The sequence below is a fragment of the Torulaspora globosa genome, chromosome 5 (assembly GCF_014133895.1).
Source record: "Torulaspora globosa chromosome 5, complete sequence".
Lineage (NCBI taxonomy): Eukaryota > Fungi > Ascomycota > Saccharomycetes > Saccharomycetales > Saccharomycetaceae > Torulaspora > Torulaspora globosa.
The window spans coordinates 891,228-916,340 of record NC_050731.1 but is presented as its reverse complement, the minus strand read 5'-3'; the positions used below and the strand labels follow the sequence as shown (position 1 = coordinate 916,340).

Here is a 25,113-nt window from a genome sequence, read left to right as displayed (position 1 = left end):
TTTTTTCAACTTAATTCACCGCAATTTACTACAATCTATTCAATAGATTTGGTTTTGACTGAGTACACGTTTCTTTGCAAGTCGATGCCCAGGGTCAACGTGGCCACCGATCCCAAGCTTTCACTGTTGACGAAGTCCTCGTAGTACAGTTCGTAAGACGGGAAATATCTATCGACAAATCTCTTGACTTCTTCGTCGCTCATTCCCTCCCCTGTACTTTCCCTCAGGGCGTGCTCTTGCTCCAGACGCCATTGGTAGACGTTTTGGATGTTGTCCGCCTCGAACACAATTCCCAAAGACTTGATCTCGGGGTTCTTCCACAGCAAGTCTGCGTAGAAGAACAAGTTGGCATTGACCTGAATCATGTCCTTTTGTTTCTGCAGCAGTGGCTGCTTGTCTATCTCTCGACGGTCCAACAGGGGCCTGAAGCCTAGAAACCAGCCCTCCAAAATGACAAGGTCGAGTGGCAATTGCACCTCATTGCCCTTCTCGCACCTGTCACCCTCGCCATTAAACCTCGATTTGTCATAAAGCGGCAATGTCAGCTTCGACTCCCTGTTAGCGATTATAGCATCCACGCATCTCGACAGCAACGGAATGTCGTGTGTGCCGGGTGCCCCGCGGCCCTGCAACAGCTCGTTCTCCCTGAATCTGTTATTGAACTCCTTCTGGTCCTCATGTGTGAAATAGAAGTCGTCTATCGACATCTTGGCAATCCTTCTTGAATCCCCATACTTCTCCAGAAGGTATTTATATACAAAATCCGCCGTGTAGGACTTACCTGAGCCCTGCGGTCCCGAAATCAGTATGAACAACGCTGAATTGTCGTTGCAGAGTCGCCGTTTGTCGAACCACAGGGGAATATACTCATCTAGGAACTCAAAAGTGCATCCAAGAACGGATTTGTCGTCACACATATTTCCGCAAGTAGCTCTTTGCCAATTGACTGGTGGCTGCGTCCCACAGGTCCAATCGAACCCTTTTTGTATCTATTCCACTGAAGCTGTTCAACAGGTTAGCACCCCTTGTTAGTGGCAGCGACTCATTTTCTGGCCGCTATTTAATCTCAACAAGATAAACAACTACAGAGACACCACATCTCCATCTAGACGCTACTGATTTTGCTGGATATCAAGCATTGATAAGACTCAAACTGACTAGACAATGGCAGCCGGTTGCTCTTGGTCTTTTATTGAGTTTAAGCGATGAGTTTGACGTTTTATATCAGTTTTTCACCGCCTAGTGAGTGGTCGGGGTTTATAAGCTATCTCCAGCTGATCTGAAATCTCACATATAAAGCCATTGGTTCTGTTCATCAAGCGTCTTGAAGTGTTCTGGAAGAGGTTACGGGAGTATGAGCTCGAAATATACTAGTTTGGAGAAGATCTTGGAGCTTTCCCGGGTTTCCGCGTCGAAATTCGTAACCAAAGCGCTGCCAGCAGCGCCCGTGGGCTCCAGAGGTACCTTTGGAGGCACTCTGGTGGCTCAATCGTTGCTAGCCTCGTTGCACACGGTTCCTCAAGATTTTGTTCCGAGTTCGCTGCATTGCTACTTCATAAGCGGCGGAGATCCCTCCAAGATGATCGCCTATGATGTTCAAGACCTCAGACATGGACGTAATTTCATCCACAAGCAAGTCAGAGCTTACCAGAGCAAGCGGCTGGTGTTCTCGACCAATATTCTGTATTCTAGGGAGAAGAAAGAGCACGATTCTCTGCATCACTTGAAGACGGTCGAGTTGAAAGACAAACCCGAGGCGTTTGAGGACGGCGGTGAGCTCTTTAAGGCTAAAGTGGCTGGGAACGGGAATGCGGAAAGATATGCTCGTCTTTCCGTGGGCCTCAAAGAAATAGACCGCTTGCAGAAACACATCGAGGCGTTCAAGTACGGGCCGATCGAGTATCGGTTCCCTCATGACATGTTTTACTCTCGGAAGCATGCCGATATGTTGGAACAGTTTGTCCGCATAAGAAATGAAGTCACTTTTGGGGAGGAGAGACCTGACAGCGACTATTCGCTGACTATAACGCCACGAAATGACGCTAGATACAATTACGTGGCATTTGCCTATCTCTCAGATTCGTACCTTCTATTGACTGTGCCTTACTTCCACCGACTGCCAATGTACTCCCACAAATTTAGCGTTTCTCTGGATCACTGCATTCATTTCCACCAGCTTCCTAAAGTGAACGACTGGATTTATTTGCAGATAAACAACCCAAGATCGTTTTGGGACAAGCATTTCTTGCAGGGCGAGTATTTCAGTGCATCATCGGGTGAAATAGTGGCTAGTGTTTCTCAGGAGGGGTTGGTGGTCTACGATTCGGAGGAAACAATCAGGGCTAAATTTTAATTGCAATAACATCGCTTAAACTACATCCAATTATATCATTCCTTCCTCGGTATCTATACTCTAAAAATCAAAACATACCTTCAATTTCTCCGTCCTCGTTAACCTCAACGTTCATAAAACCACAATGGGTTGGCAAACCTGGGATTGTCTGGATCTCAGCTGCTAACGCGTACAAGTAACCGGCACCGATAGAGGCTCTGACATCCCTGATTGGGAAAGTGAAGCCAGTTGGCACACCCTTCAAGTTAGCATCATGAGATAAAGAATACTGAGTCTTTGCTATGCAAATAGGTAGCTTGTCGAAACCTTGCTTGGTGTAAAGTTTAATCTTCTTTTGTGCTTCTGGCAGGAACTCAACGTCCTTTGCACCGTACATATCCTGAGCAATCTTTGTGATCTTTTCCTCGACTGTTAAACCCTCGGTATCGTACAAGAACTTGAAATCCTTGTTTGATTCCTCTTGGGTGGCTTTGATAATACCGTTGGCAAGGTCAACGGCACCGGCACCGCCTTCCTCCCAGTGGTTCGATACGATAGCATCGTAGGCACCAGCCTTCAAAGACTCTTCTCTAATGATTTGGTGTTCTAGGTCAGTGTCAGAAGACATCTTGTTAATCGCGACAACGACAGGCAAGTTGTATCGCTTGGCGTTCGAGATATGTTTCGTCAAGTTGGCACAGCCCTTTCTCAACAATTCGACGTCCTCTGTCAGGTAAGCGACAGGCAATGGAGCACCAGCCTTAACCTCCGGACCACCACCGTGAACCTTGAGCGCTCTCACAGTGGCGACGATTACGACGACATCTGGTTTGAGGCCTGAGGAACGACATTTGATGTTAATAAATCTTTCACCACCCATAGTGAAATCGAAACCGGCTTCCGTAATAACATATCCAGCTCTCTCATTCTTTTCTTGCTGGGGCAAAGCTGGATCAACACCAGCTAGCTTCAATGCCATCTTGTCAGCCAGAACAGAGTTGGCACCAATTGAAATATTAGCGAAAGGACCAGCGTGAACGAACACAGGAGTACCTTCTAGTGTTTGCATAACGTTAGGTTTGATGGCATCTTTTAGCAGCGCCGTCATTGCACCTGCACACCCAATGTCTTCACAGGTAACAGGTTCACCACTCTTGGAGGCAGCAACCACGATCCTCCCTAGTCTTTCTCTCATGTCAGACAAAGAGTTACAGAGAGCCAAAATAGCCATACATTCGGAAGCAACAGAGATATCGAAACCAGTATGCCTGGTGAACCCGCGCTCGGTTGGAGCTTCACCGATAGTAATGCCTCTGAGAAATCTATCGTTACAGTCAACCACCCTTCTCCAGCTAATGGTCTCCGGGTCGATATCTAGACGAGCAAACTTCGTGACCTCTTCAGGAGTCAGGTCATCGGGATTTGACTTGTCAATACCCAATTTTTGTAATCTCTTCAACATGGTTTTTGTAAATTTTCTAACGCCATTCTTGGCAGGAACTAATCTCTTGTATAAGGCAACATCTTTCTGTGTCGACTCGTGGAACATTCTGGCATCGATTGCAGCTGCCAAAAGGTTGTTCGCCATCGAAATCGCATGTATATCACCGGTCACATGCAAGTTGAACTCATCCATAGGAATAACTTGAGAGTAACCGCCACCAGCTGCACCACCCTTGATACCAAAAGTTGGACCCATCGATGGCTGACGAACGTTGGCGAAAACTGTCTTTTTCAAATGTGCTCCCAAAGCCTGTGCTAGTCCAACGGTCGTGGTAGATTTACCTTCGCCCAGTGGAGTTGGCGTGATACCCGTAACCAAGACGTACTTGCCGTTTTCCCTGTCCTTCAAACGATCAATTATCTTGAGGTTTACCTTAGCCTTTGTTGAACCATAAGGTTCTAACTCAGATGGCAGGATACCAGCTTCCAAGGCCACTTTGGAAATTTCTTTTGGTTTCTGAGCCCTAGAGATTTCAAAATCCGAAGGGACTGGCTTCTGCAAGAGTAAAGGCAGTGGTTCAAATTTGCAGAGCTTTCCCCCTGACTCCAAATCGCGCTTGGCGGCTGTCAAAGTGTTCTGCATCAACATCGCCACCGTCATAGGGCCAACACCACCAGGCACTGGAGTGATCAACCTAGCATACTTCAACGCCTCAGCAAACTCAACGTCACCAACATTTCTGTATCCAGACTTCTTTGACGCATCTTCAACAAAGTTGGTACCCACATCGATAACCACGACGCCCTTCTTATTGTTCTTGAACCATTCTCCTTTCACGAACTCTGGTACGCCGATGGCAACGACAACAATATCTGCGTCCGTGAGATACGAAGGGAGCTCCTTGGTCTTGGAATGTGCGATTGTAACAGTGGAGTCCAGGGACTTCAACAGCTCAGCGACAGGAGACCCCACAATATCAGATCTGCCGATAACGACCGACTTAGACCCCGCAATGGTAACATCATATCTCTTCAACAGCTCAATGATTCCCTTAGGAGTGCAGGGCAAGAAGAAAGGGTGCCCATTTTTCTTGTTCAGCTCTCCGATGTTGATAGGACCGAATCCATCGACATCCTTGGAAGCAGCCACGGCAGAGGTCACTCTATCCTCATCAATGTGTGCCGGTAAAGGAAGCTGGACCAGCACACCATGAACAGAAGGCTCTTCATTCAGGGAAGCTATCTTATCCAACAGCTGCTGCTCGGTGATATCCTCCGCCAAAGAAATGAGATCCGCTTCGATACCGGCTTCTTTCGCAGCTTTACATTTCATGCGCACATACGTGCTGGAGTCTTTCCTCGAACCCACTTGGATAATGCTCAAACGTGGTTTAAAGGATGGATCCCGGCATTTTAAGCCGGTGATCTCGTCAGCTATCTCTGTACGAATGGCTTGAGCGCAGGCTTTACCATCGATCAATTGAGCACTCATCTTCTGCTCTTACCAATCGCCAATTGCCTGAGGGTTTAGCCTGTGTGAACAACCTGACGATAAACGAGCTTAAATAAGGCAAATGCAGCACAGTTCATCCAGAATCGAATGCGACCTCACTTAAAAAAATAACCAAAGAAGTCAAAACTCAACGTATCACTCACCTATCAAAGAGAAGTCAACCATAGCATCTTTCGATATCATCAAAGCTTGCTGGATCTTGATGTCATATTCAGCAATCAGATGAAGCAACTTTCTCTTTGGGTCTAAAATCATTCTTCGCTTTCATGGGGTTTGTTCGGCTAACTTCGCTGTCGAGGGATGTGGCCATGGCGAGAACAGACTAATAGAGCTGGATAGAATCTGGAGGATAGGCGAGACCAGACGTAGTTCTTATAAGGATTCAGTGCGTATTGAAGTGATGTCCATCACGTGCGGGCCTTGTAACTTGTCGTTGATAAATTTAGCTTGTAGAAGAGTAATCAATGCTTGGCATTGCTGGCATCTGGCAAATATCGATCCTAAACAGGACTCCCTGAGTGTTGCAACAGCGATGAGTGAAGCTGCCAATGGGTTGCCAGCCCCATGGACCGTCAGATACAGCAAATCGAAGAAGAGAGAGTATTTCTTCAACCCTGAGACTAAAGCATCCCAATGGGAGGAACCGGAAGGTACCGATCATGGATTGTTGAAACAATATCTTGCTGAGCATCCTGTGCGTGTCAGATGCCTGCACATTTTGTGCAAACACAGCGACTCACGTAGACCGGCGTCCCACAGATCTGAGCATATCACGATCTCCAAAGCAGAGGCTATCGAAGAGCTGCAGGAGATCCAGAGGAGATTGGAGAGTGGCGAGAGTTTTGAGTCGCTTGCTAAGGAGAGATCCGACTGTTCATCCTATAAGAGGGGTGGCGATTTAGGCTTTTTTGGGAAGGGTGAAATGCAGGGCAGCTTTGAAAAGGCTGCCTTTGCATTGAAAGTTGGAGAAACTAGTGGTGTAGTAGAGACCGAGAGTGGCGTTCATCTTATCAAACGAGTCCAATAGTCAGGTCATATAAAGATAGTTTTAATAAAGCGGCTAACAGAACCGGAGTGTCACCAGGACCACAGATCTGGCTCGTAGCCCTCGGTAACAGTGGCGTCTGCCCCGTAGATATCTTGCCAGTGGTTGAAGCCATCTCTGAGAATCCAAATCTTGAATTTGTCTAGTTCCTGGTCAGATAGGTGTCTCAAAAACTTCATTGCTGCCGAAGGTCCACGCTGCTGCGATTGAGCGCAATGGAAAACCACGTTCATCACCTCGTCATTGACTGTTGCCTCTGCCAGCCTTGTTCTGAGCTCGTTCATCACATTTTCATCCTGGCTTAATCTTTTGTAGGGATAGTTCCACGAACCCTTGATGTGGCCTCCAACGTAGTCAGAGCCACGAACATCTATTACTCTGAATGGGTATCCTAGCGATGTTAATCCCTGCTTTAACCATTGGAAGAGTTCCGTGGCATCCACATACCTGATATTGTTGATTGTTCGGGACGACATGAGGAGCTGAGCTCTATCGCAGTCTGGTGGGATGCTATCACTCGGCGTGGAAGGTTTCTCAGTTGCGTAGGAATGCCACCTGTTGGTTCACACAATGCGAGATTCGCGTATCCTGCTGTGAAGTATAGAAGACTTAACTGGAACCGGTTTAGAGCGGGTATCTCTTTTCAGACACGTAGGGCATACACTTCATGATAATACCTATTGCATGCAGAAGAAACAGACATAAAGATCGGTTGCTTTTCAAAGACCTTTACCATTTGACGTGAACGTAACTGCACCAGTTCATACCATTATATCGCAGTGTCAAGCAAGAGCGCCGCCGCTGTACTGAGAGGAAGGAAAGGAAAACGCCATATACATCTGTTAACGAACCATTTTGGCTATTCAGGTCTTCTGTACATGTCCCTGGCTATTGGTTAAGGAGGATCTCTCATCGAAATGGTCTGCTCTAGAAGCATCAGGTGTTAGAACGTCGGCGGCTAAATTGTACATAGGTTGTCCAACGCTGGCCCATAGATTGGAGTTTGAGAAAGAGCCACAATGGGGCCTGGAAGCTGTGAAACTGCTCTACATACTCTTCCGAGGCCGTGTTCTGCGCTGGGGCCGAGTGTTCCGACTGCATGGCAGACTAATAGCCATAGAAATCGCTCTGATAGCGATCAGTGCCGCAAAATACGTTGGGTCTGCATAAGGAGTTTCGTTACGCGTGCAAAGACTCTGAGGATCGCCAAGATATCGAGGTCGCTGCAAGATTGCTGATGACCACTGAGATATCGGCAAAGCGGACGTAAGAGCGAAAGATACTCTCTCGACTCTGAGTGGATTGCATTCAACCAAGAATATGTCGGCAAGCTCGTCCATGGCTCAAGAAAAGAAAGAGAAATCACAATTTGTCACCTACTGGACCGCAATGAACGCCAAGAAAAGGCTCAAATGCATTTCCAGACGCAGCGCAACAGTGTGATCATTGTGGCATCTCAATGCCAAAAGATGGTTCGTTAAGCGAAGTTCATAATGACTGACTTAAGCGCTCCATACAGTAAAGTCATTTAGACAGACGGGGTAACTGTCTTGTAAAATGCGAAGCGATATGAAGGCTATACGGACCAGAAAACACAAAGGTAACGGAATACTATTGATCCATTGGGTGCTTAGATTCAATTCAGAGAGATAAGCTGCAATGGGCAAGTCAAAAAAGCATAGCTCTATCAAGAGCAGACTCTCCAATTCCTCGTTATCAAACTTGTTCAATTTGAACAAGAAGAGGAAACGTGACGACGAATCCGCCACGGACGATAGTGCCAAACAACAAGGCGGCGATGGCGAGATGAAAGCAGCCAAGCGGCTGCGTCGCAGTGAGCCCAATGCGGAACAGAAAAGGTTTGAAGAGCTGGAGCGCAAGTATGAGGCTGAGTTGCCCGCTGAACTGCGCAAATATAGACCTAAGGGATATAGGTTTAACCTTCCGCCAGAGGACAGGCCCATCAGAGTTTACGCCGATGGGGTTTTTGATCTCTTCCATCTCGGTCATATGAAACAGCTGGAGCAATGTAAAAAGGCTCTACCCAATGTGGTGTTGATTTGCGGGGTGCCCAATGACGAGATCACACACAAGTTAAAGGGATTGACGGTGCTGACCGACGAGCAGAGATGCGAAACGCTGAGACATTGCAAATGGGTAGATGAAGTTGTCCCGAATGCACCCTGGTGTGTAACAGCCGAGTTTCTGGCTGAACATAACATCGACTATGTGGCTCACGACGATTTACCCTATGTCGGTGCGGATAGTGACGATATATACAAACCGATCAAGGAGATGGGGAGGTTTCTAGCGACCCAGAGAACGAGCGGAATTTCCACAAGTGATATCATCACCAGAATTATAAGAAACTATGATAAGTATCTGATGAGGAATTTCGCTCGCGGTGCTACAAGACAGGAACTAAACGTCTCTTGGCTGAAGAAGAATGAGCTGGATTTCAAGAAACACGTCGATGACTTCAGGTCGTATTTCAAGAAAAACCAGCATAACCTGAACAACGTTTCGAAGGACCTCTATTTCGAAGTCAGAGAAATTCTGCTTAGAAAGACACTGGGAAAAAAGTTATATTCCAAATTGGTCGGCCAAGGTTTAGGCCAAGATCTAAAGAAACGCCTTCAGCATGATAGAAGACTTATTCGCGAGAAGTCCCCTGTCAGCGAGTTTGCCAGCAAGTTTACCGGCGAACCCTCAGAGCAGGATCCCCACTGCCAGACGTCACAGAACGAGGAAGACGACGAGGGCGCTAGCATCGACTCGCAAACCGCCAGCTCCTCGGACGACAATAGAAGCCAAAATGTGCAAAATGAATAGAAAGAAGATGAAGCATGAATTCATGGAAATCTGCGACCAAAGATAGCCCCCGTGCTGCAGGAACGACCGTTTCTGTAGATCCGACTTTTTGACTCAATTGGCCGTTCAAAGAGCCTGTACCTGTTCGTTACGCATTGCAGCAAGACTAGAAAAATTTTTCAAAAATCAGTCATCTCGAAGTATAATAGGATATAATAACCCATCTTTGCAAGGCTTGCGATCAGGATTTTGCTCACGCAAGTAGCAGCTGTTGGTTGATTACCTGAAATTGACAACTATGGGACTCCTGGCCAGAGTAGCAGGTAACAGGCAATTCTCTACCACGAGAAATGTTGCCAAGAAATTGAATAGATACTCCAACATCATCACTGAGCCAATGGATCAGGGTGCTTCACAAGCCATGCTTTATGCAACCGGTTTCAAGAAGGATGATTTCAGTAAGGCACAGGTCGGAGTGGGATCTTGTTGGTGGTCTGGTAACCCATGTAATATGCATCTTTTAGATCTCAATAACAGATGTTCGCTGTCTGTCGAAAAGGCTGGCTTGAAAGCCATGCAATTCAACAGTATCGGTGTGTCCGATGGTATTTCTATGGGCACTAAGGGTATGAGATATTCTCTGCAAAGTAGAGAGATTATTGCCGACTCTTTTGAGACCATCATGATGGCACAGCATTACGATGCCAACATTGCTATCCCATCGTGTGATAAGAACATGCCCGGTGTCATGATGGCTATGGGTCGTCACAACAGACCTTCCATTATGGTCTACGGTGGTACCATCTTACCTGGTCATCCAACCTGCGGATCCTCCAAGATTCCAGAGAATATCGACCTCGTCTCAGCTTTCCAATCCTATGGCCAATACATCTCTAAACAATTTACTGAGCAAGAAAGAGAAGATGTTGTGGAACACGCCTGTCCAGGCCCAGGTTCCTGCGGTGGTATGTACACCGCCAATACTATGGCTTCAGTAGCTGAAGTGTTGGGTATCACGCTGCCAAACTCCTCCGCGTTCCCAGCCGTCTCAGACCAGAAGTTGGCTGAGTGTGACAACATTGGTGAAAGCATTAAAAAGACCATGGAACTAGGAATCCTTCCACGCGATGTCTTTACCAAGGAAGCATTCGAAAACGCCATCACCTACGTTATTGCTACCGGTGGTTCCACCAACGCGGTGTTGCACTTGGTCGCCATTGCCCATTCCGCCGGTGTCAAGATTACGCCTGACGACTTCCAGCGAATCAGTGATAAGACTCCGCTAATTGGTGATTTCAAGCCATCTGGTAAATATGTCATGGCAGACCTGATCCGGGTCGGTGGTACTCAATCCGTGATCAAGTATCTGTTCGACAATGGCTTCCTAAACGGTAACACCATCACCATCACCGGTGACACTCTAGCCGAGCGTGCAGCCAAGGCAGCTCCGCTTCCCGAAGGTCAAGACATTATCAAACCGGTTTCCCAGCCTATCAAATCCAGCGGCCACTTGCAAATCCTGTACGGGTCTCTAGCACCAGGCGGTGCTGTTGGTAAGATTACCGGCAAAGAAGGAACTTTCTTCAAGGGTAAGGCTCGTGTCTTTGAAGAAGAGAACGCTTTTATCCATGCGTTGGAGAAAGGCGAGATCAAAAAAGGTGAAAAGACTGTCGTCATTATCAGATATGAAGGTCCAAGGGGTGGTCCAGGTATGCCAGAAATGTTGAAGCCTTCGTCCGCTCTCATGGGCTACGGTCTAGGTAAGGACGTCGCTCTCTTGACAGATGGCAGATTTTCCGGTGGTTCCCACGGTTTCCTCATTGGCCACATCGTCCCAGAGGCTGCCGAGGGTGGACCGATCGGTCTAGTCAAAGACGGAGACGAAATCGTCATTGATGCCGATAACAACAAGATCGACCTACTGGTTTCCGACCAAGAACTTTCGGACCGTAGGGCACAGTGGACTGCTCCTCCTCCACGTTACACCAGAGGTACCCTTTCCAAGTACACCAAGCTGGTCGCCAACGCCTCTCAAGGATGTGTCACTGACGCATGAGCGACCGTCTCTACACAATTCATGACCATGTTTCCACACTATTTATTCGAATTAAAGGTTTATAAAATGCTACACAAGTGTCAAAGTCCATTGAATGGACCATCACAACCATTAAAGTCTCCATTATTCTGATCTTTCAAGACTTGAAGAGCTCAATACCGTCTACACTGACGTTTTTAGAAAATTTTTCAGATTTAACCTAATTAGTCACAGCTCATCTCATGCCCGATGACATTATAAGCTGTTGTATTTTAACCACTGGAAGGGGCTCCAAGACGTCAATTATTCCGCTGAAATGGTCGTTGTCAATTCCGAAGCAATATTCATCGGAGCTAACAGACAGAACCAGGTAAGCGACTACCACAGCGGCGAAAAGGTAGTTGCTTTTGGTGCAGGAAAAACTATCGCATTATGGAAACCAACGGATGATATTTCTGAGGGTATTTACAAAGTTTTAAAGGGTCACGAAGCTGATGTTACTTGTGTTAAATTTGTTCCTACTATCAATTATATGATCTCCACGTCCGAGGATCATCGTGTCAAGGTTTGGGATTTCTCGACATTGCAATGCATTCAGACAATTGAACATTTTGACCACACGATTGTTACTTTGGCAGTTGTTGAGGGATTGATGGTTATCGGTACCGCTAATGGTCTAATTTCAATGTGGCTGTACGATAACCAGAGAAACCAATTTACGTTGGGACACGAGTTTGCGGTTCGCAAGGGCTTCTTGCCACTGGCACTCTCAATGAAGCATATTGAAGATGACAAGTTCTTGTTGGCTGTCGGTGGTACGAGCGTTAACGTCTTTATCTATTCGTTCCTTGCGGCAGACACGCAGATCAAGGACTGCCAATTAAGGGCGGAACTGGAAGGACACGAAGACTGGGTCAAATCTCTCGCATTCCGCCAGCAGAGTGAGTCTCCTTACGACTTCTTGTTGGCCTCCGGGTCTCAGGACCGTTACATCAGGTTATGGAGGATTAGGGCCAAAGAAGCCCTTGATTTAGAGAAGGACGACGAACATAGGCCTACGTTGTTGAGTAACAAGAAGTACAAATTCGAGGTATCGACCGATTTTAGGATTGTCATCAACTTCGAAGCTCTGATTATGGGACACGATGATTGGATTTCTTCATTACAATGGCACGAAAAGCGTTTGCAGTTGCTAGCTGCTACGGCCGATACATCCCTCATCATTTGGGAACCAGAGGAGTCATCTGGTGTTTGGATTTGCGCATCAAGATTGGGAGAGATCTCTTCAAAAGGTGCTTCGACTGCCACGGGGTCTTCTGGTGGATTCTGGTCCTGCCTATGGTTCAAAGATGCTGATCGCGACTATATTTTGACAAACGGCAAGACTGGATCTTGGAGGATATGGTCATCTAGCGATTGTGTGGAATGGGCTCCGATGTTGGGTGTCACCGGCGCCACGAAAGAGGTGACCGACATTGCTTGGGCACCCAGCGGCGAATTTTTGCTAGCTTCATCGTTAGATCAAACCACAAGGTTATATGCACCCTGGCTATATGAGTCGTCTGGAAGACATAGGCCAGTCGCAACATGGCATGAATTTTCCAGGCCTCAAATTCATGGGTACGATATGATTTGCGTCGAGCCTATATCAGACACTAGATTTGTCAGTGGAGGCGATGAGAAAATACTGAGGTCTTTTGATCTATCGAGAGGTGTGTCAGACATCTTACGGAAATTTGTTGGTTGCAGCTTCGGGACCAGCCAAGCGTTACCAGAGTCTGCCGCATTACCAGCGTTAGGTCTATCTAACAAGGCCGTGAATCAGAACGATGAAGCTGAACAAGAAGAGGACGATCCTAATGAGCGCGAGACGAATGAGACTAAGAATATATCTTACAGTTTAATCTCGGCCCTCGCAACGCCTCCACTTGAGGACCAGTTACAGAGACATCTTCTATGGCCAGAGATAGAAAAACTTTATGGACACGGTTATGAAATTACTTGCGTTGACGTCTCTTCCGATGGTGCGCTGATTGCATCCGCCTGTAGGTCAAATTCTCCTCAACATGCAGTCGTTCGTATATTCGACAGTAAGACGTGGCAGGAGATCAAACCTCAGCTTCCTTATCATGAATTAACTATAACGAGGCTCAAGTTCTCGAGAGACAGTCAGCTACTCCTATCCACTTCGAGAGACAGAAAGTGGGCGCTGTGGCAACGAGATGTTGCGACGAACAAGTTTTCTTTGAAGTACAGTAATGCAAAGGCTCATACTAGAATTATATGGGATTGTGATTGGGCTCCGATCGAGTACGGACAGACTTTTTTTACAGGCTCAAGAGATAAGAGCGTAAAAGCCTGGAGGTTTGACGAATCTGAGCATGATTTCGTATCAGAATCTTCAGTGAAATTTACTGAGCCGGTGACAGCGTTGTCGGTTTACCACGAGCTTTTTAATGGTAAAATACTGCTTGCCATTGGTGCAGGAAATGGCACTATCCATATCTACACCTACTTGGATTCGCGTTTTGAACTCTTGACGACCTTCGAGGAGGATATAGCTCCAGCTGACAGAGTGACTCGCTTGAGGTGGTCAACGCTACAACGGGATGGAAAAAAATTCCTAGGAGTTGGAAGCGAGGACTCCTCCACCAGAATTTTCTCCATCAAGCTCTAAGCCGGCCGCTATTAGCATCATTTTAATCTAGACCTTTTACGTGGTACCGACTTCTATAGTTTTGCATACAACGAAGCTGCAATGCTTTTGTTGCTCATTAACGCCTTTCCATGTTTTATTATATAACAATATCCCAGGTGGGCAGCAGCTGTAGCTTCGAGTACACAACACCAGGTCCATGCATGCCCTGACATAGAGGAGAAAAGTAGATGTAGGTGTAAGTACAGCCAGCAAAGAGCAGGGTATAGATAGCATACCGTACCGGCGTCCTCAAACCTTGCGAAACATAATCAATTGTGAAACCGAAGACCAAAATAGCAAAGTATAATGCTGGGACGTAATGATGAACATACGTGACTCTTCCCATCGTTACGAAAGGCAAATAATGAGCTATCCAGGAGACAAAAGGGAAACCCCCCTTTATCATTAGATCCCAGAACTGTTGTTCCGAGATTTCGATTGCTTGTCTTCTCCATTGAAAGGCCAACTTGACCATGAGGAAGATAAAAGCAAATAAGGATGCTGTCGAAAGCCATGTATTAAAAGGCGAACCGATCAGGTAGTAACGATAAACATCCCTCGACCAGCTGCACATGCGGAGTCCAGTATGCAAGGTAGGCCATTCCCATGCTTTTGTGGCCAGGTTGTCGTATTTGTCTTCATCTGGAATCAGTGCATTATTGGAAGATGCCATGGCAAAATTAATTAGGACAAAGTCTGTCCAAAACTTGGACTTTGGAGGAACATAGTCAGGGGAGCTTTCCAGATGTTCATTCCAGTGTTCCTCTACGTTCCACCAAGTTGATTTGTCTCTTCTGCTCCATGACTCTTTGCATACAATTTCAGCTTGCTTAAAGCCCCATGCAGGGTAGGATAAGCCGGTCGAGGTCAAGTAACAACCCAGCACCTTATGTCTCAGCCTGAAAAAAGTGGACACCGGGTGTAGATTGGTATGATCTTCTTTTGGAAAATCAGGATTGGACGAATCCAATTGTTCAACAAACTCAATAATCCAATCATCCTTGTCATCGCCAACAGTTTCCGAACCATAGCCAGAAACCTCAAAGTTACCTCGAGAAACATGGGAAGGAACTTCATGTGAATGAAGATTTGTTCCTGTACTTTTATGCACTAACCTGATTTCATCGCCATCTTTCACAGGTCGAAGCATGTCGTCAAGTGTGTCGTTAAAATCCGATTGAAGGCCCGAACCTCTTGAAAAACGGATCTGCCAGACGTTATTACCATCAGCAAAGCCATAACCTGTCACTTGTTTTTGATTAGAGCCTTCGGGATATGTCTGTACGTGAGAATGTAGCAAGTTCGGGCTGAGTCCATGAGATCTAATGGTGACCTCGGATCCATACACAACATCGCGTGGACTATTTTCAATCTTATTATTCTGCAGATTGATCTGAAACAATGTGTTAGTAGATGCATCGCCTGTCCCAGATTTATAAAGAATGGCGAAATGAACCCTGAAGCAGAAGAGATATATCAAAAATGGAATCAAGATTAAGTTAATCACCCTAATAATCCAGTGTTTGAAAAGCATCTTTTTGCTAATGGAAGCATTGCTGTGAAATGAGAAAAGTTCCATGACCGTGTATAGTCCAATAACCAATGTTATAAATAGTCCCACCCATTTGACTGAGCAGACGCATCCGATAGAGACTCCGGTTAAGAGCATCCACCAAGACCAAGGTCTAGTAAAAGGTTTGTCTCGAAAGTTGTAGAGCTTAACCATGCAGTAAAATGCGAGCATGGTGAAGAACAGAAGCATTGAATCCAAAAGGATGAACTTTGATAGCACAATGAAGGAATGCTCCAAAGTTACCATCAAGGTTATAAGAAATACCGTCAATGCTCCAAATCCCATATTCTTGGCGGAATAATATGCCACAGGCGTACATAAAGCACCGAAGATGGCATTGTACTGACGAATTCTTTTATAATTGACATTATCGGGGTAGGCAGTGTTTGAATCAAACCCAAAATTGCCATCAAATCCAGCAAGCCATTCCGTTAAAGCAATCAGCATCTTTCCCAATGGTGGATGAACATCGTGATAAAACTCATGCTTGATGTAATAGGACCCAAACTTGCCAAAGTGAGCTTCATCCCAAACAACGTACTGGTTCTTCTCGATGTTGTGCAGTCTTACATAGAAGGATAATGAAGTCAATGCTAGAGGGACCAGGACAGAAAGACAGTGCCGAATGGTAGTCCTGATATCTGAACTTTCTCCCGTTGGAGAAGCGGTACCCTTTTCCGAGACGTCTTGTAAGCTTGATCCTTTGGGTTTAGGTGATGCTGACATTTGCTATCATGAGCATTTATTGGAGCTGCCTTACTTACGGTCTTAATTGTTATTATTGATCTGCTAACTAACAAGAGCCAACACCTTATATCAATTAAAGAATAACTAAATACGATTCATATAGTCCTTCTAAAGGCTACCATTGATCATAATCTAGGTATCTTGAAGGCTTCTCATTAGCTTGCCATTTTTAATAAGCACTCAGAATTAACTTTCTTGGCTGCCACGGCAGGTTACAGCCTGCGAAGGACACCTTCGACAAGTAAACTAGACCAAGAGCCGTTGGTGTCGAAATAACTGTTTTTGAGACTGGCGCATCACATCATGCAAGCCAGTGCCGATTCATTCGTTCATAGTATTTTGCTGGTCAAGTATAATGCATTAGACTAAAAGTTACAACTTTGGAATGCTCGGATTGGATCCGACTCTTTATACCGTATGCAGTTCAGTAGCGAAGCTTTGTAGCTTTGGTCTTCATATTTTTCATAAATGCTCGAGAGATACCACCATACTTCTGGTGAGTGGTAGGCTTCGATGGACTTCGTAATGGCATACTCCAGTAGAAATTTCAGCCTGGCACAAGCAGCAGATTTATCCAGGTCGCTGACAAACACTTGCTGCGTTGTGCCTCCCGCACTGTGGGCTCCTTTGTTGGACTCTTCTAAATGCCAATACTCTCGTAGTGCCGCCTCCGATTCATTCAGCTCTTCTGGAAAAATGATTTGAGCAAAACCTATGAGAGCATTAACGTTCAGCGGATCGTAAAATAACACAGTTTCGAAATTACTCAAAGCGGCTCTTGGCTCTCCATTGATCAATTTCAAATAGCCCCTCGCAAGGTCACAGTTAAGATTCTTGAATTTATCTGTGACCTGCTCTGCTTCGCTGATAGCTTTCTTGGCATCTTCTACTTTATCACCGAGCCTCATGTAAAGGTTAGCCGCAAAAATCCAAATGGCTTGCAGTAGATATTCCTTTGATTGCTTACATTTATCACCAATTCTATCAAACTCTTCGGTGTCCGCTGGAAATAAGACCGAGTAAAGCTCGAAAACCTCCGGGAGCATTTCCGAAGCATCTAAGGTGCCAAACAGCTCATCGATGAGGCTCAACTGCGTCAGTTTTAACTGAATGAATTGCCATCTATCGAGAATTCGTAATTTATTCTCAGCTAGGCTCTCTTTCATAGCTTCTAGAACAGAACAGACAATCTTGAAGGAGACTTCCTTGTTCTCGTGAATGGATTCACAAAGTGCCAGAAGATGCCAGGCTTTATAGAGCTCTGGATTTGCTTCCAGAAGCACGGATTTCAAAACTTTGATGGCAGGCTCTATTTTTCTTTGTGATGCAAGCACATAGGAGTACTCGAATTGCAAATCGGCTAAATTACTGCCCTTTGGGGCGGCACACATAGCGTTCGACAAGTAGCAGGCCAGATCATTGGACACCATATGTTTCAAGGATTCGGCTCGCACCTGATAGAGAACCTCCCAGGCCTCTGACAGAGTTCTCGAGACTGTTCTGGGCAGGAAAAGTTTCGACGAGTTTTCAAGCCAATTCAGCGACTCGGCATTCTCCATCAGCGGGAAATTGTATTCATGGTAGAAGAAGTGCAAAAGCTTCAGTAGCTTATTGGTAGTTTCCTCCACGTTGAAGACACTCTCAATGTTCCACGACTCGTCCCTCGCCATCCGCAGCACAAAACTGTAGCAATCGATCAACGACATGACGTCTTGGTATGTTCCACCGCTGATCACATAATGCTTCTCGGCGTACCTCGCAAAGTTGATAAAGTTCAGCACCGATTCCCTCCTGCTGTGTGTTGCCTTACCGTTGGTCTTTGCAAAGTACAGCATTGCGCTCTTGGCCACTTTCACGGACTGGAACGTCCTCTGCATCGATGCTACGATGAAATCGCCCCATTCGGCAGAGACGCTTTTCTGTGTCCTGAAATAGTACGACATGAAGGCGTGGAATCTCTCGAGTTCAACATCATTTGTCTCCTTAGCCTGAGGGAACTTTGCCTTCTGCAGCACCGCCTGCGCCAGACTCAACAGCTCCTTCTCGCGAATTTCCCTCGAGAAATGCCGCGCCATGAGACCCACAGAGCTTGTCTGGGGAAGCTGCTTCAGCATTTCGGTCTTGTTCGCTTCCTTGGCGAGCTTCTCAAGGATTGCGTACAGATAATGCAGCGCCAACCCCTGGGACTCGTCCGGAATAGCCTCCACGACCTCGGCCAGCTCGCTGCCGTACAGCGCCGGCGAGTCCTGGCAAAGCCCGCGGTAGTACAAGTTCTCCAACTCCAAGTATCGCCCAAACTCCCCGTATCCGATACCAATCGCCCTGGCTGCCTCGAGCTGCGTCACAGCATCCTCCATCTCGCCCAAATGGAAGCACAGGACGCCTCTAGTGTTGTGAAGAACCTTATCTATCAGTCTGCTCGTCTGGGCCTCCCTGGCGGATGCCGCTAGGCATCCGCCAACCTTCTCACACTCGTCAAGCAGCACCTGGCCGACCACAGCAGTCATCCCAGCCCCAAACAGATGGTACTGGACCCTAAACTGGAGCCTCAGCGCCCTATCCAGGACTGCATCCCCGCTGTTGAACTCCCCGGCCCCCAGCAGCCTCGCCGCCAGGCTCCGCTCGATCGCATCACCCAACACCACCATCAGCAAGCCAATTGACCTCTCAGCAGACCTCTTCACTGCCCTACAGCTCTTGTAGAGCCCTCTTCAAATGGCCCTCACTATGGTATTGGTTTGTTATTACCGGTCACTTCGTACGAAAACCATCAACTTCATCGAATAGCCATCTAGAGGGCTACAACAGCCAGAGAAACAGAAGACTCGCACCAGGCTTCTTCACTGCAGAGTCGCTAGACCATGCTCAACCGCGACCTGGCCTCTGGAAGCTGCGCTTCGAACGAGAACTGCCTACGGTAAACGAGTGTCTCGTATCCGGTGATTTTGCTATCAATCGCCTTTGTTGACCTTGCATAAGTATATAAATTGGCATAACTGATAGCATGAATGGCTTATTACTAAGCTGGTACGGCTGAGACGAGAAGAGGCTGGTAGATTAGTGGTAGCTGATCATTTATAAAAGCCTCGGGCCGCCTTTGTATAAAAGGATTATTCGGTCACAGTTTCGAGAGTTCCGAGATACTGACCATTGCGGCGAGTGAGTCTGTGGTTGGCAAAATGGTGGACGAGGATGAGATGGCTTTGAACCAGGTGTACACGGAGGGGGCTTCCGAGTGTATGAATAGGGTGGTGAACAAGGATTTGCATGTGGAGGGGAGTTCAGAAGCGTCGACGGCAGAGTCAGCTGCTGGGTATGACGGTGAGGCAGCGCCGGTGGAGACCAAGCAGCAGGAGGAGGCCAAGCAGCAGGAGGGATCAGCAGCGCTGCAGCGGATGGGGACCCGGTTCTTTTCGCCTAAGATGAAGAGCCACAGGAAGAAGATTATTTGGACGTTTGTACTGACAAATGCGCTGTTGGCGGTGTTTGTGTTGTCGCTGTTGTCGATCTACTGGGGTGCCACGTACAATCGACAGCATTATATGTTCAAAGTGAACGTGCTGACGGTTATTCAGGACGAATCTGAGCTTGTGGGAACGACAATGTCGGCAGCGATAGCGACGCTGGTCGCGGGCGTGCCGTGTACGTGGCATGTGTTCAATGCGAGCGAGTTTAGTGAAAAGTACAAAGTGTCGAGCGAGGAGATCGATGACAAGGTGGTCGATCTGATCTTTGGGGAAAAGTACTGGATGGCGCTGAATGTCAAGCGGAACGCGACCAACGCTTTGTACGATTCGCTGACCGGCGGACCCACGGCGTTCAACTCTACAGAGTACTTCGAGGCTATCTACGAGAGTGGCCGTGATCCAACCAGCCTGCAGTCCGCCATTCTGCCGAACATGAAGACACTGGAGGGGATTTACAGGACGTATTTCCTGGATCAGTATCTGCCTAGTCTCCTGGGCAATCTGACAGAGACACCGCCACCAGACAGAATCATAGCGGCCTCGAATATGAACTTTGAGTATGTGGACTACAGGCCATTCTACAATGCACTGCTGCTGGCACCGTTGCAGGTCGGTCTGATCTACTGTCTGCTGTTGACCTTTTTCCAGCTGTCGCTTTTTGCTCCTTTGCATGTAGAGATGTCGAAGCTGCTGAAGCCGCGCCACATTATCCTATACAGAATCGGAATCTCGTGGCTCACTTACTTCTTTCTCTCGCTTTTCTTCTGCACGGTATCTGCCATATTCCAGGTCGATTTCACTAAGGCATTCGGCAGAGCAGGTTTTGTGGTGTATTGGATGAGCACCTGGCTGCTGATGATGGCTCTTGGTGGCGCAAATGAGAATGTAATAAGTTTGGTCTTAACTTTGGGCCCACAGTATCTCGGTTTCTGGCTGATGACGTGGATCATTCTGAACATTGCTCCTTCATTCTATCCGCTGGTCCTGAATAATCAGTTCTACCGTTACGGTTACGCCATGCCCATTCATAATGGCGTTGATATTTATAAAGTCATCTTTTTGAACTTGTCGAAGCAACACATGGGAAGAAATTACGGTATTCTGGTCGCCTGGGTCGCCTTGAATACCGCCCTCTTGCCATTCGTGCTTAGATATGTCGGCAAAACGATGCGAAAGAGGGCTGCTGCCGCAGCTGCAGCCCAACAGACCAATTAATATTAGGTTTCGGCCATTCAACGCTAAATGGCCAGTAATATGTACTCATAATCAACTAATTAGCCGGTGTCTCTGGCGCCTTCTTCTTTTTCTTGGCGTCAATCGTTTCGACTTTGACATCCTTCAGTCCCTTTTCTTCGAGCAAAGAATGTATATACTTTTCCACCTCTTCCAAGACGTCGCCTTGGATGACAATTTCTTCCTTCTTTTCAGCATTCTTGGATACAGAGCAGCCGGTAGCGAACTTGGATGCAAACGTCTTGGCGAGTTTTTTCATGTCAACATCGAACACTTCTAGACCTGAAATAGCTAGGATAAACTTCCTCTTGGTTCTTGCCTCCCTCTTAATGACCACCTTGGATGACAACTTCTTTGCTAGTTCTCTCTGCTCTCTGTTCTCTTGCTTCGTTTCCAGTCTTTTCAGGTCCTTCTCCAGTTTCTCCTCTCTTTCCTCGCCGATGCTCGATTCTGCTAGTTTTGAACTCACCGCATTCACCTCGTCTTCATCTTCTCCGTATTGCTGAACGTAGATATCGGGATGATTCTCACGCAACCACACCTTACAACGCTTCAGTTTCCCACTAAATTCGCAGTAATCAGGAGGAAATGAGCAGACATCACAGTAAACAACCTTTCTAAGAGTGACGGTCGACATCTCAAAAGCTTCAAAGGGACAAAGGATGGTTTGCTATGGTTATTTGAGATATGCTGAAGTTTGTATGTTGAATTTAAGTAAGGCCGAGATTTACAGTAATATTTCAAAACCGCACAGAACAACCTAGCAAGTGCCTGAAAGAGGCTCTGGATATCTCAATGGCTCTTCCGTAAGGTGCCTCGCAGTTAAGCAACGATCCAGACCAGCAATAAGTCCAACGAGTCCCCATCGACTGTAAGAGACCGGATATATACTAGCTCATCTCGCTATTATCATCGTAGACGAGCTAAGTCATCTAAGCTTATTGACTAGATGGCTTATTCAAAGAGCAGTAAAGATCCTTGAATAGCAGAGTATAGGTATCGATAAGTCGTTTTAGCGGCTTGGCTGGTCCCTGGAAGGATATGACTGAACAGGTAGAAAGAAAGAAATCTTATCGCTGGGTGAGTGCCGGACAGGCATCCTATGATGGAGCTGATTGGAATAGTACGGATGATTCATCCGGGGAAGAGGCAACGAACAAGAGTAGTGTGAAAAGAGGCGACACTGTTTCGAAACTCCCTGCGCTACCCAAGCTCAATTACAATCAAGAAGAAGACAGCGAGGACGAAAGGGCTGAGGATGGCAGTCTAAATGATAATGAACGCAAAGAGCAATTTAGCATTTCCCAAACGATAAAACCGCAATCATTAGTTGTTGAGGATCAAGATGGGAGTCCGATTACGTGGGAATCGCCAGGATTGGGTGCATCTTTGTCGCGAGATAGCTCCAAGAGTTCCGTGCAAGTCCGAAGAACACCTGTGAATGAGGATTTAGAAAATTTAATGGTTCAGATTGTTAAGGAAATGACGCCGAAAGTTGGGCAATCCGAGGAGTTTGGTGAAGAAGAGCATTCTGGTGAACCCAAAAGCTACTCTGCGGTGAGTTTGGAAAGAGCGTCGTTGAATAGCTCCCGCTCGGAGGATGAGCTTCAAGTATCAAAAGATGGTTATTTCTCGAAGTTCATCCAAAGGAAAGATGAAGATGATTACATGTCAGACGATGGTGCATCTTCTCATTCTCCAGTTGAAGAAACATGTCCGACACCTTCCGTCGCAGAAACAAACAACAAGCAAGGAGAGGATGGCCTAGCTCATAGCTTTGATGAGGAAGCTGTTACTGCTCAAGGTGGAAAAGACGAAGAAGTTTCGGCAGTAATAGAGGACTCTCGTAGCTTACAACCCTCTTCCGACGAAGATGCGTATCTTTCAAGTGAAGAAGGGGACGAAGATGCACTATCCTACACTGATTCAATTAACTACCAGGCTGCCAGGTCTCAGTCAGCCGGAAAGCAGGATGTAGACAGCGAGGGTGTTATAATCCCCCGGGAAGATGAAGACTCAGATGGGTTGGATGAAGAGATCAGGGTATCAAAGTCCGGATATTTCAATAAAATGGTTCAGAGCGATAGCGATGCTAGTGCTAATGAACAAGATTCGCTTGACGATGACGACGAAAGGACGATTCCTGAGACAATCAACTCTTCTGATACCAGTCAGATAGGTAAAGCTGCTAATGAAGCAATACCAGCCGCTAGCAGACAAGATGAGAACGAACCAGATGAGAATGAACCAGTGGAGAATGAATCAGTAGAGAATGAATCAGTAGAGACTAAACCAGCCGAAGATGAAGAATCGCGGGCCAGCCAACTGATTGCATCGAACCATCAACAAGGTGGACTCAAAGGCACCGATGAGGTGACGACTAATGGACAAAATATTGAGGATGGGGACGAACCAGAGAGAGACGGATCTGAAAATGAAGTGGGCGAGACTCCTGAGAAAGAACTTTCATCAACGCGACAATCGATCAATATGGGTAAGTGGAAACCTGATATGAGTGCTTTCAGAAATGACTTCGTCCAAGAAACAACTAATAACCCTCCTCCGGGTTTTGTCTACGACGAAACTGGGAATTTAGTTGATCTGACGCCGTCTAGTATGAAACCACGCGTTGTTTCCACATATTCTGAAGTAGAGAGTTCATGGAATGCATTTCCTTCAGAAGGCAACGACGATCTGGAGACTGTTCGGGACACCAAGACGCTATATGACAACAACACAATTCACAATGTCCCTGGAATAATAGGCAACAATCAAAATTTACCGCCGCTGCCAAGTATTACCTCCGGTGTGAACAGTACTGAGAGTTCCGACGAACCCCGGTCTCTCGGGACGGGCACTTCAACCACCCTGACACTCGACGGCGAAAACCGGCGAGGGCCGTTACAAACCCATTTCAAAGAGGTTTTCACGGTCCCTGCACCGGATACCAAGGATATAGCGAAAGTTACCGGAGAGAAAACTGTACCGTCATGGAACATCAACAAGATTGTGAGCAGTAAAACATCTCATGCTGACAAAATTGAGCAGCTGAGGGCTTATTCGAAGCAGCTGAAAGACTATGACACTGGCATTCAAACGTGGCTCGGTTACACGTTGAAATCTTCCTCCAAGACTGACAGGGATTTCATATTCGATGAGTACAAAGTGAGCACGCATGTCAGAGATGCGTATGCCCATGCCGACGAATTGAGTAAGAAGCATACTGTCAGTAACACAGTAGCCAACGTGAATCAGAACGTCAGTCACTTAACGAAAAAGGTGTTTGCGCACTCCAAGAAATCCAGAGGACTCTTTTCCTCGATAGGAAAGAAAAGAGTTTAACATCAAAGTACTTAAATTATATGCATAATCTTCACAACGAGGATCATCCGGATAAGGCATTGGCAACTCTGTTCCTGCGTCCCTTTCTCACTTCCTTATCCATGAGATCTCTTATTCTATGCGTCCCCGCAATTCCAATTGCCAGGACGTTCTCTAATCTGTCCAGTGGGATCTTATCTTCGACTAGCAGGAGCGACAGCTTCTCGCTTTTGCCAACGACGCCCAGCGTTACGGTGCTCATGGCATTTTCTTCCAAAGAATTAGTATCAAGCAACGGAGTAGTATCATAGAGCCCGACAGAGACACCACTGATATAGTCATACATAGCAATACCCGCATCTATCAGGGCCAAAGTAATACCATTGATTAGAGACCCCATCAGTCCCCCGTCCTGTTGCAACACATGTATTTCGATGTTGATCAACGTTCTTGGATAAGCGTGAAGCATAACACTTTTATTGAAAGTACGCACCAACGCAGTTTGCATCTCCAGCACTCGCCTTTCATTCTTATGACCTGTCCTACTTCTTCCAGCCTTGGAAAACTTGGTGATGTTAACGGATATTTTCAATACAGCCCCTGTAGTATCCACTTGAGAACGTGAGGTTGGCTCCTGTGGACCCTTAACGAGCGTAATGACTTTGTTATTGCCCTGTTCTAGGTATGAAGAGCCATCTGCAGCGTGCGAATGTGTGTTGGTTGAGCATTCAAAGCGGCGTAACTCGTTCCAACGACGACCGTCAAGACGCAGACCTTCGGGTGAGTAAATTTCTAGTCTAGACATCAGCCAAAATGAGCTTCAGAGCTTCTCAAAGTACCACAATGGCTCTATGTATGCAGCTATTGTCGTTATGGTAGCGATAATTTTTAGCGA

At 46.6% G+C, this 25,113-nt stretch overlaps 14 protein-coding genes across 14 annotated transcripts; 7 read left to right on the top strand and 7 right to left on the bottom strand.

Moving 5' to 3' along the window:
• Window positions 1-35: 35 nt before the first annotated feature.
• On the bottom strand, window positions 36-917 carry TDA10 (putative ATP-dependent kinase; the record flags this gene model as incomplete). Its single annotated transcript, XM_037284374.1, has 1 exon — window positions 36-917. The coding sequence occupies one exon, from the start codon at window positions 915-917 to the stop codon at window positions 36-38; it is 882 nt and encodes a 293-aa protein (XP_037140270.1).
• A 437-nt stretch (window positions 918-1,354) lies between these two features.
• On the top strand, window positions 1,355-2,353 carry TES1 (palmitoyl-CoA hydrolase; the record flags this gene model as incomplete). The annotated part of the gene is made up of 1 exon (XM_037284373.1): window positions 1,355-2,353. The coding sequence occupies one exon, from the start codon at window positions 1,355-1,357 to the stop codon at window positions 2,351-2,353; it is 999 nt and encodes a 332-aa protein (XP_037140269.1).
• A 67-nt stretch (window positions 2,354-2,420) lies between these two features.
• Window positions 2,421-5,267, bottom strand: ADE3 (trifunctional formate-tetrahydrofolate ligase/methenyltetrahydrofolate cyclohydrolase/methylenetetrahydrofolate dehydrogenase ADE3; the record flags this gene model as incomplete). Its single annotated transcript, XM_037284372.1, has 1 exon — window positions 2,421-5,267. One exon carries the CDS (start codon window positions 5,265-5,267, stop codon window positions 2,421-2,423), a length of 2,847 nt encoding a protein of 948 aa, XP_037140268.1.
• A 421-nt stretch (window positions 5,268-5,688) lies between these two features.
• On the top strand, window positions 5,689-6,315 carry ESS1 (peptidylprolyl isomerase ESS1; the record flags this gene model as incomplete). Its single annotated transcript, XM_037284371.1, has 1 exon — window positions 5,689-6,315. One exon carries the CDS (start codon window positions 5,689-5,691, stop codon window positions 6,313-6,315), a length of 627 nt encoding a protein of 208 aa, XP_037140267.1.
• Window positions 6,316-6,365: 50 nt separating this feature from the next.
• Window positions 6,366-6,809, bottom strand: YCH1 (phosphatase YCH1; the record flags this gene model as incomplete). Its single annotated transcript, XM_037284370.1, has 1 exon — window positions 6,366-6,809. The coding sequence occupies one exon, from the start codon at window positions 6,807-6,809 to the stop codon at window positions 6,366-6,368; it is 444 nt and encodes a 147-aa protein (XP_037140266.1).
• Window positions 6,810-7,992: 1,183 nt separating this feature from the next.
• Window positions 7,993-9,165, top strand: PCT1 (choline-phosphate cytidylyltransferase; the record flags this gene model as incomplete). Its single annotated transcript, XM_037284369.1, has 1 exon — window positions 7,993-9,165. The coding sequence occupies one exon, from the start codon at window positions 7,993-7,995 to the stop codon at window positions 9,163-9,165; it is 1,173 nt and encodes a 390-aa protein (XP_037140265.1).
• Window positions 9,166-9,442: 277 nt separating this feature from the next.
• Window positions 9,443-11,200, top strand: ILV3 (dihydroxy-acid dehydratase ILV3; the record flags this gene model as incomplete). The annotated part of the gene is made up of 1 exon (XM_037284368.1): window positions 9,443-11,200. The coding sequence occupies one exon, from the start codon at window positions 9,443-9,445 to the stop codon at window positions 11,198-11,200; it is 1,758 nt and encodes a 585-aa protein (XP_037140264.1).
• Window positions 11,201-11,495: 295 nt separating this feature from the next.
• Window positions 11,496-13,856, top strand: ELP2 (Elongator subunit ELP2; the record flags this gene model as incomplete). The annotated part of the gene is made up of 1 exon (XM_037284367.1): window positions 11,496-13,856. One exon carries the CDS (start codon window positions 11,496-11,498, stop codon window positions 13,854-13,856), a length of 2,361 nt encoding a protein of 786 aa, XP_037140263.1.
• A 118-nt stretch (window positions 13,857-13,974) lies between these two features.
• On the bottom strand, window positions 13,975-16,176 carry PMT6 (dolichyl-phosphate-mannose-protein mannosyltransferase PMT6; the record flags this gene model as incomplete). Its single annotated transcript, XM_037284366.1, has 1 exon — window positions 13,975-16,176. One exon carries the CDS (start codon window positions 16,174-16,176, stop codon window positions 13,975-13,977), a length of 2,202 nt encoding a protein of 733 aa, XP_037140262.1.
• A 386-nt stretch (window positions 16,177-16,562) lies between these two features.
• YPP1 (Ypp1p) lies at window positions 16,563-18,845 on the bottom strand (the record flags this gene model as incomplete). Its single annotated transcript, XM_037284365.1, has 1 exon — window positions 16,563-18,845. One exon carries the CDS (start codon window positions 18,843-18,845, stop codon window positions 16,563-16,565), a length of 2,283 nt encoding a protein of 760 aa, XP_037140261.1.
• Window positions 18,846-19,376: 531 nt separating this feature from the next.
• Window positions 19,377-20,879, top strand: HG536_0E04970 (SNG1 family protein; the record flags this gene model as incomplete). The annotated part of the gene is made up of 1 exon (XM_037284364.1): window positions 19,377-20,879. The coding sequence occupies one exon, from the start codon at window positions 19,377-19,379 to the stop codon at window positions 20,877-20,879; it is 1,503 nt and encodes a 500-aa protein (XP_037140260.1).
• Window positions 20,880-20,934: 55 nt separating this feature from the next.
• On the bottom strand, window positions 20,935-21,534 carry TMA22 (Tma22p; the record flags this gene model as incomplete). The annotated part of the gene is made up of 1 exon (XM_037284363.1): window positions 20,935-21,534. The coding sequence occupies one exon, from the start codon at window positions 21,532-21,534 to the stop codon at window positions 20,935-20,937; it is 600 nt and encodes a 199-aa protein (XP_037140259.1).
• A 404-nt stretch (window positions 21,535-21,938) lies between these two features.
• FYV8 (Fyv8p) lies at window positions 21,939-24,239 on the top strand (the record flags this gene model as incomplete). Its single annotated transcript, XM_037284362.1, has 1 exon — window positions 21,939-24,239. One exon carries the CDS (start codon window positions 21,939-21,941, stop codon window positions 24,237-24,239), a length of 2,301 nt encoding a protein of 766 aa, XP_037140258.1.
• Window positions 24,240-24,282: 43 nt separating this feature from the next.
• SKI6 (exosome non-catalytic core subunit SKI6) lies at window positions 24,283-25,023 on the bottom strand (the record flags this gene model as incomplete). The annotated part of the gene is made up of 1 exon (XM_037284361.1): window positions 24,283-25,023. The coding sequence occupies one exon, from the start codon at window positions 25,021-25,023 to the stop codon at window positions 24,283-24,285; it is 741 nt and encodes a 246-aa protein (XP_037140257.1).
• Window positions 25,024-25,113: the final 90 nt, after the last annotated feature.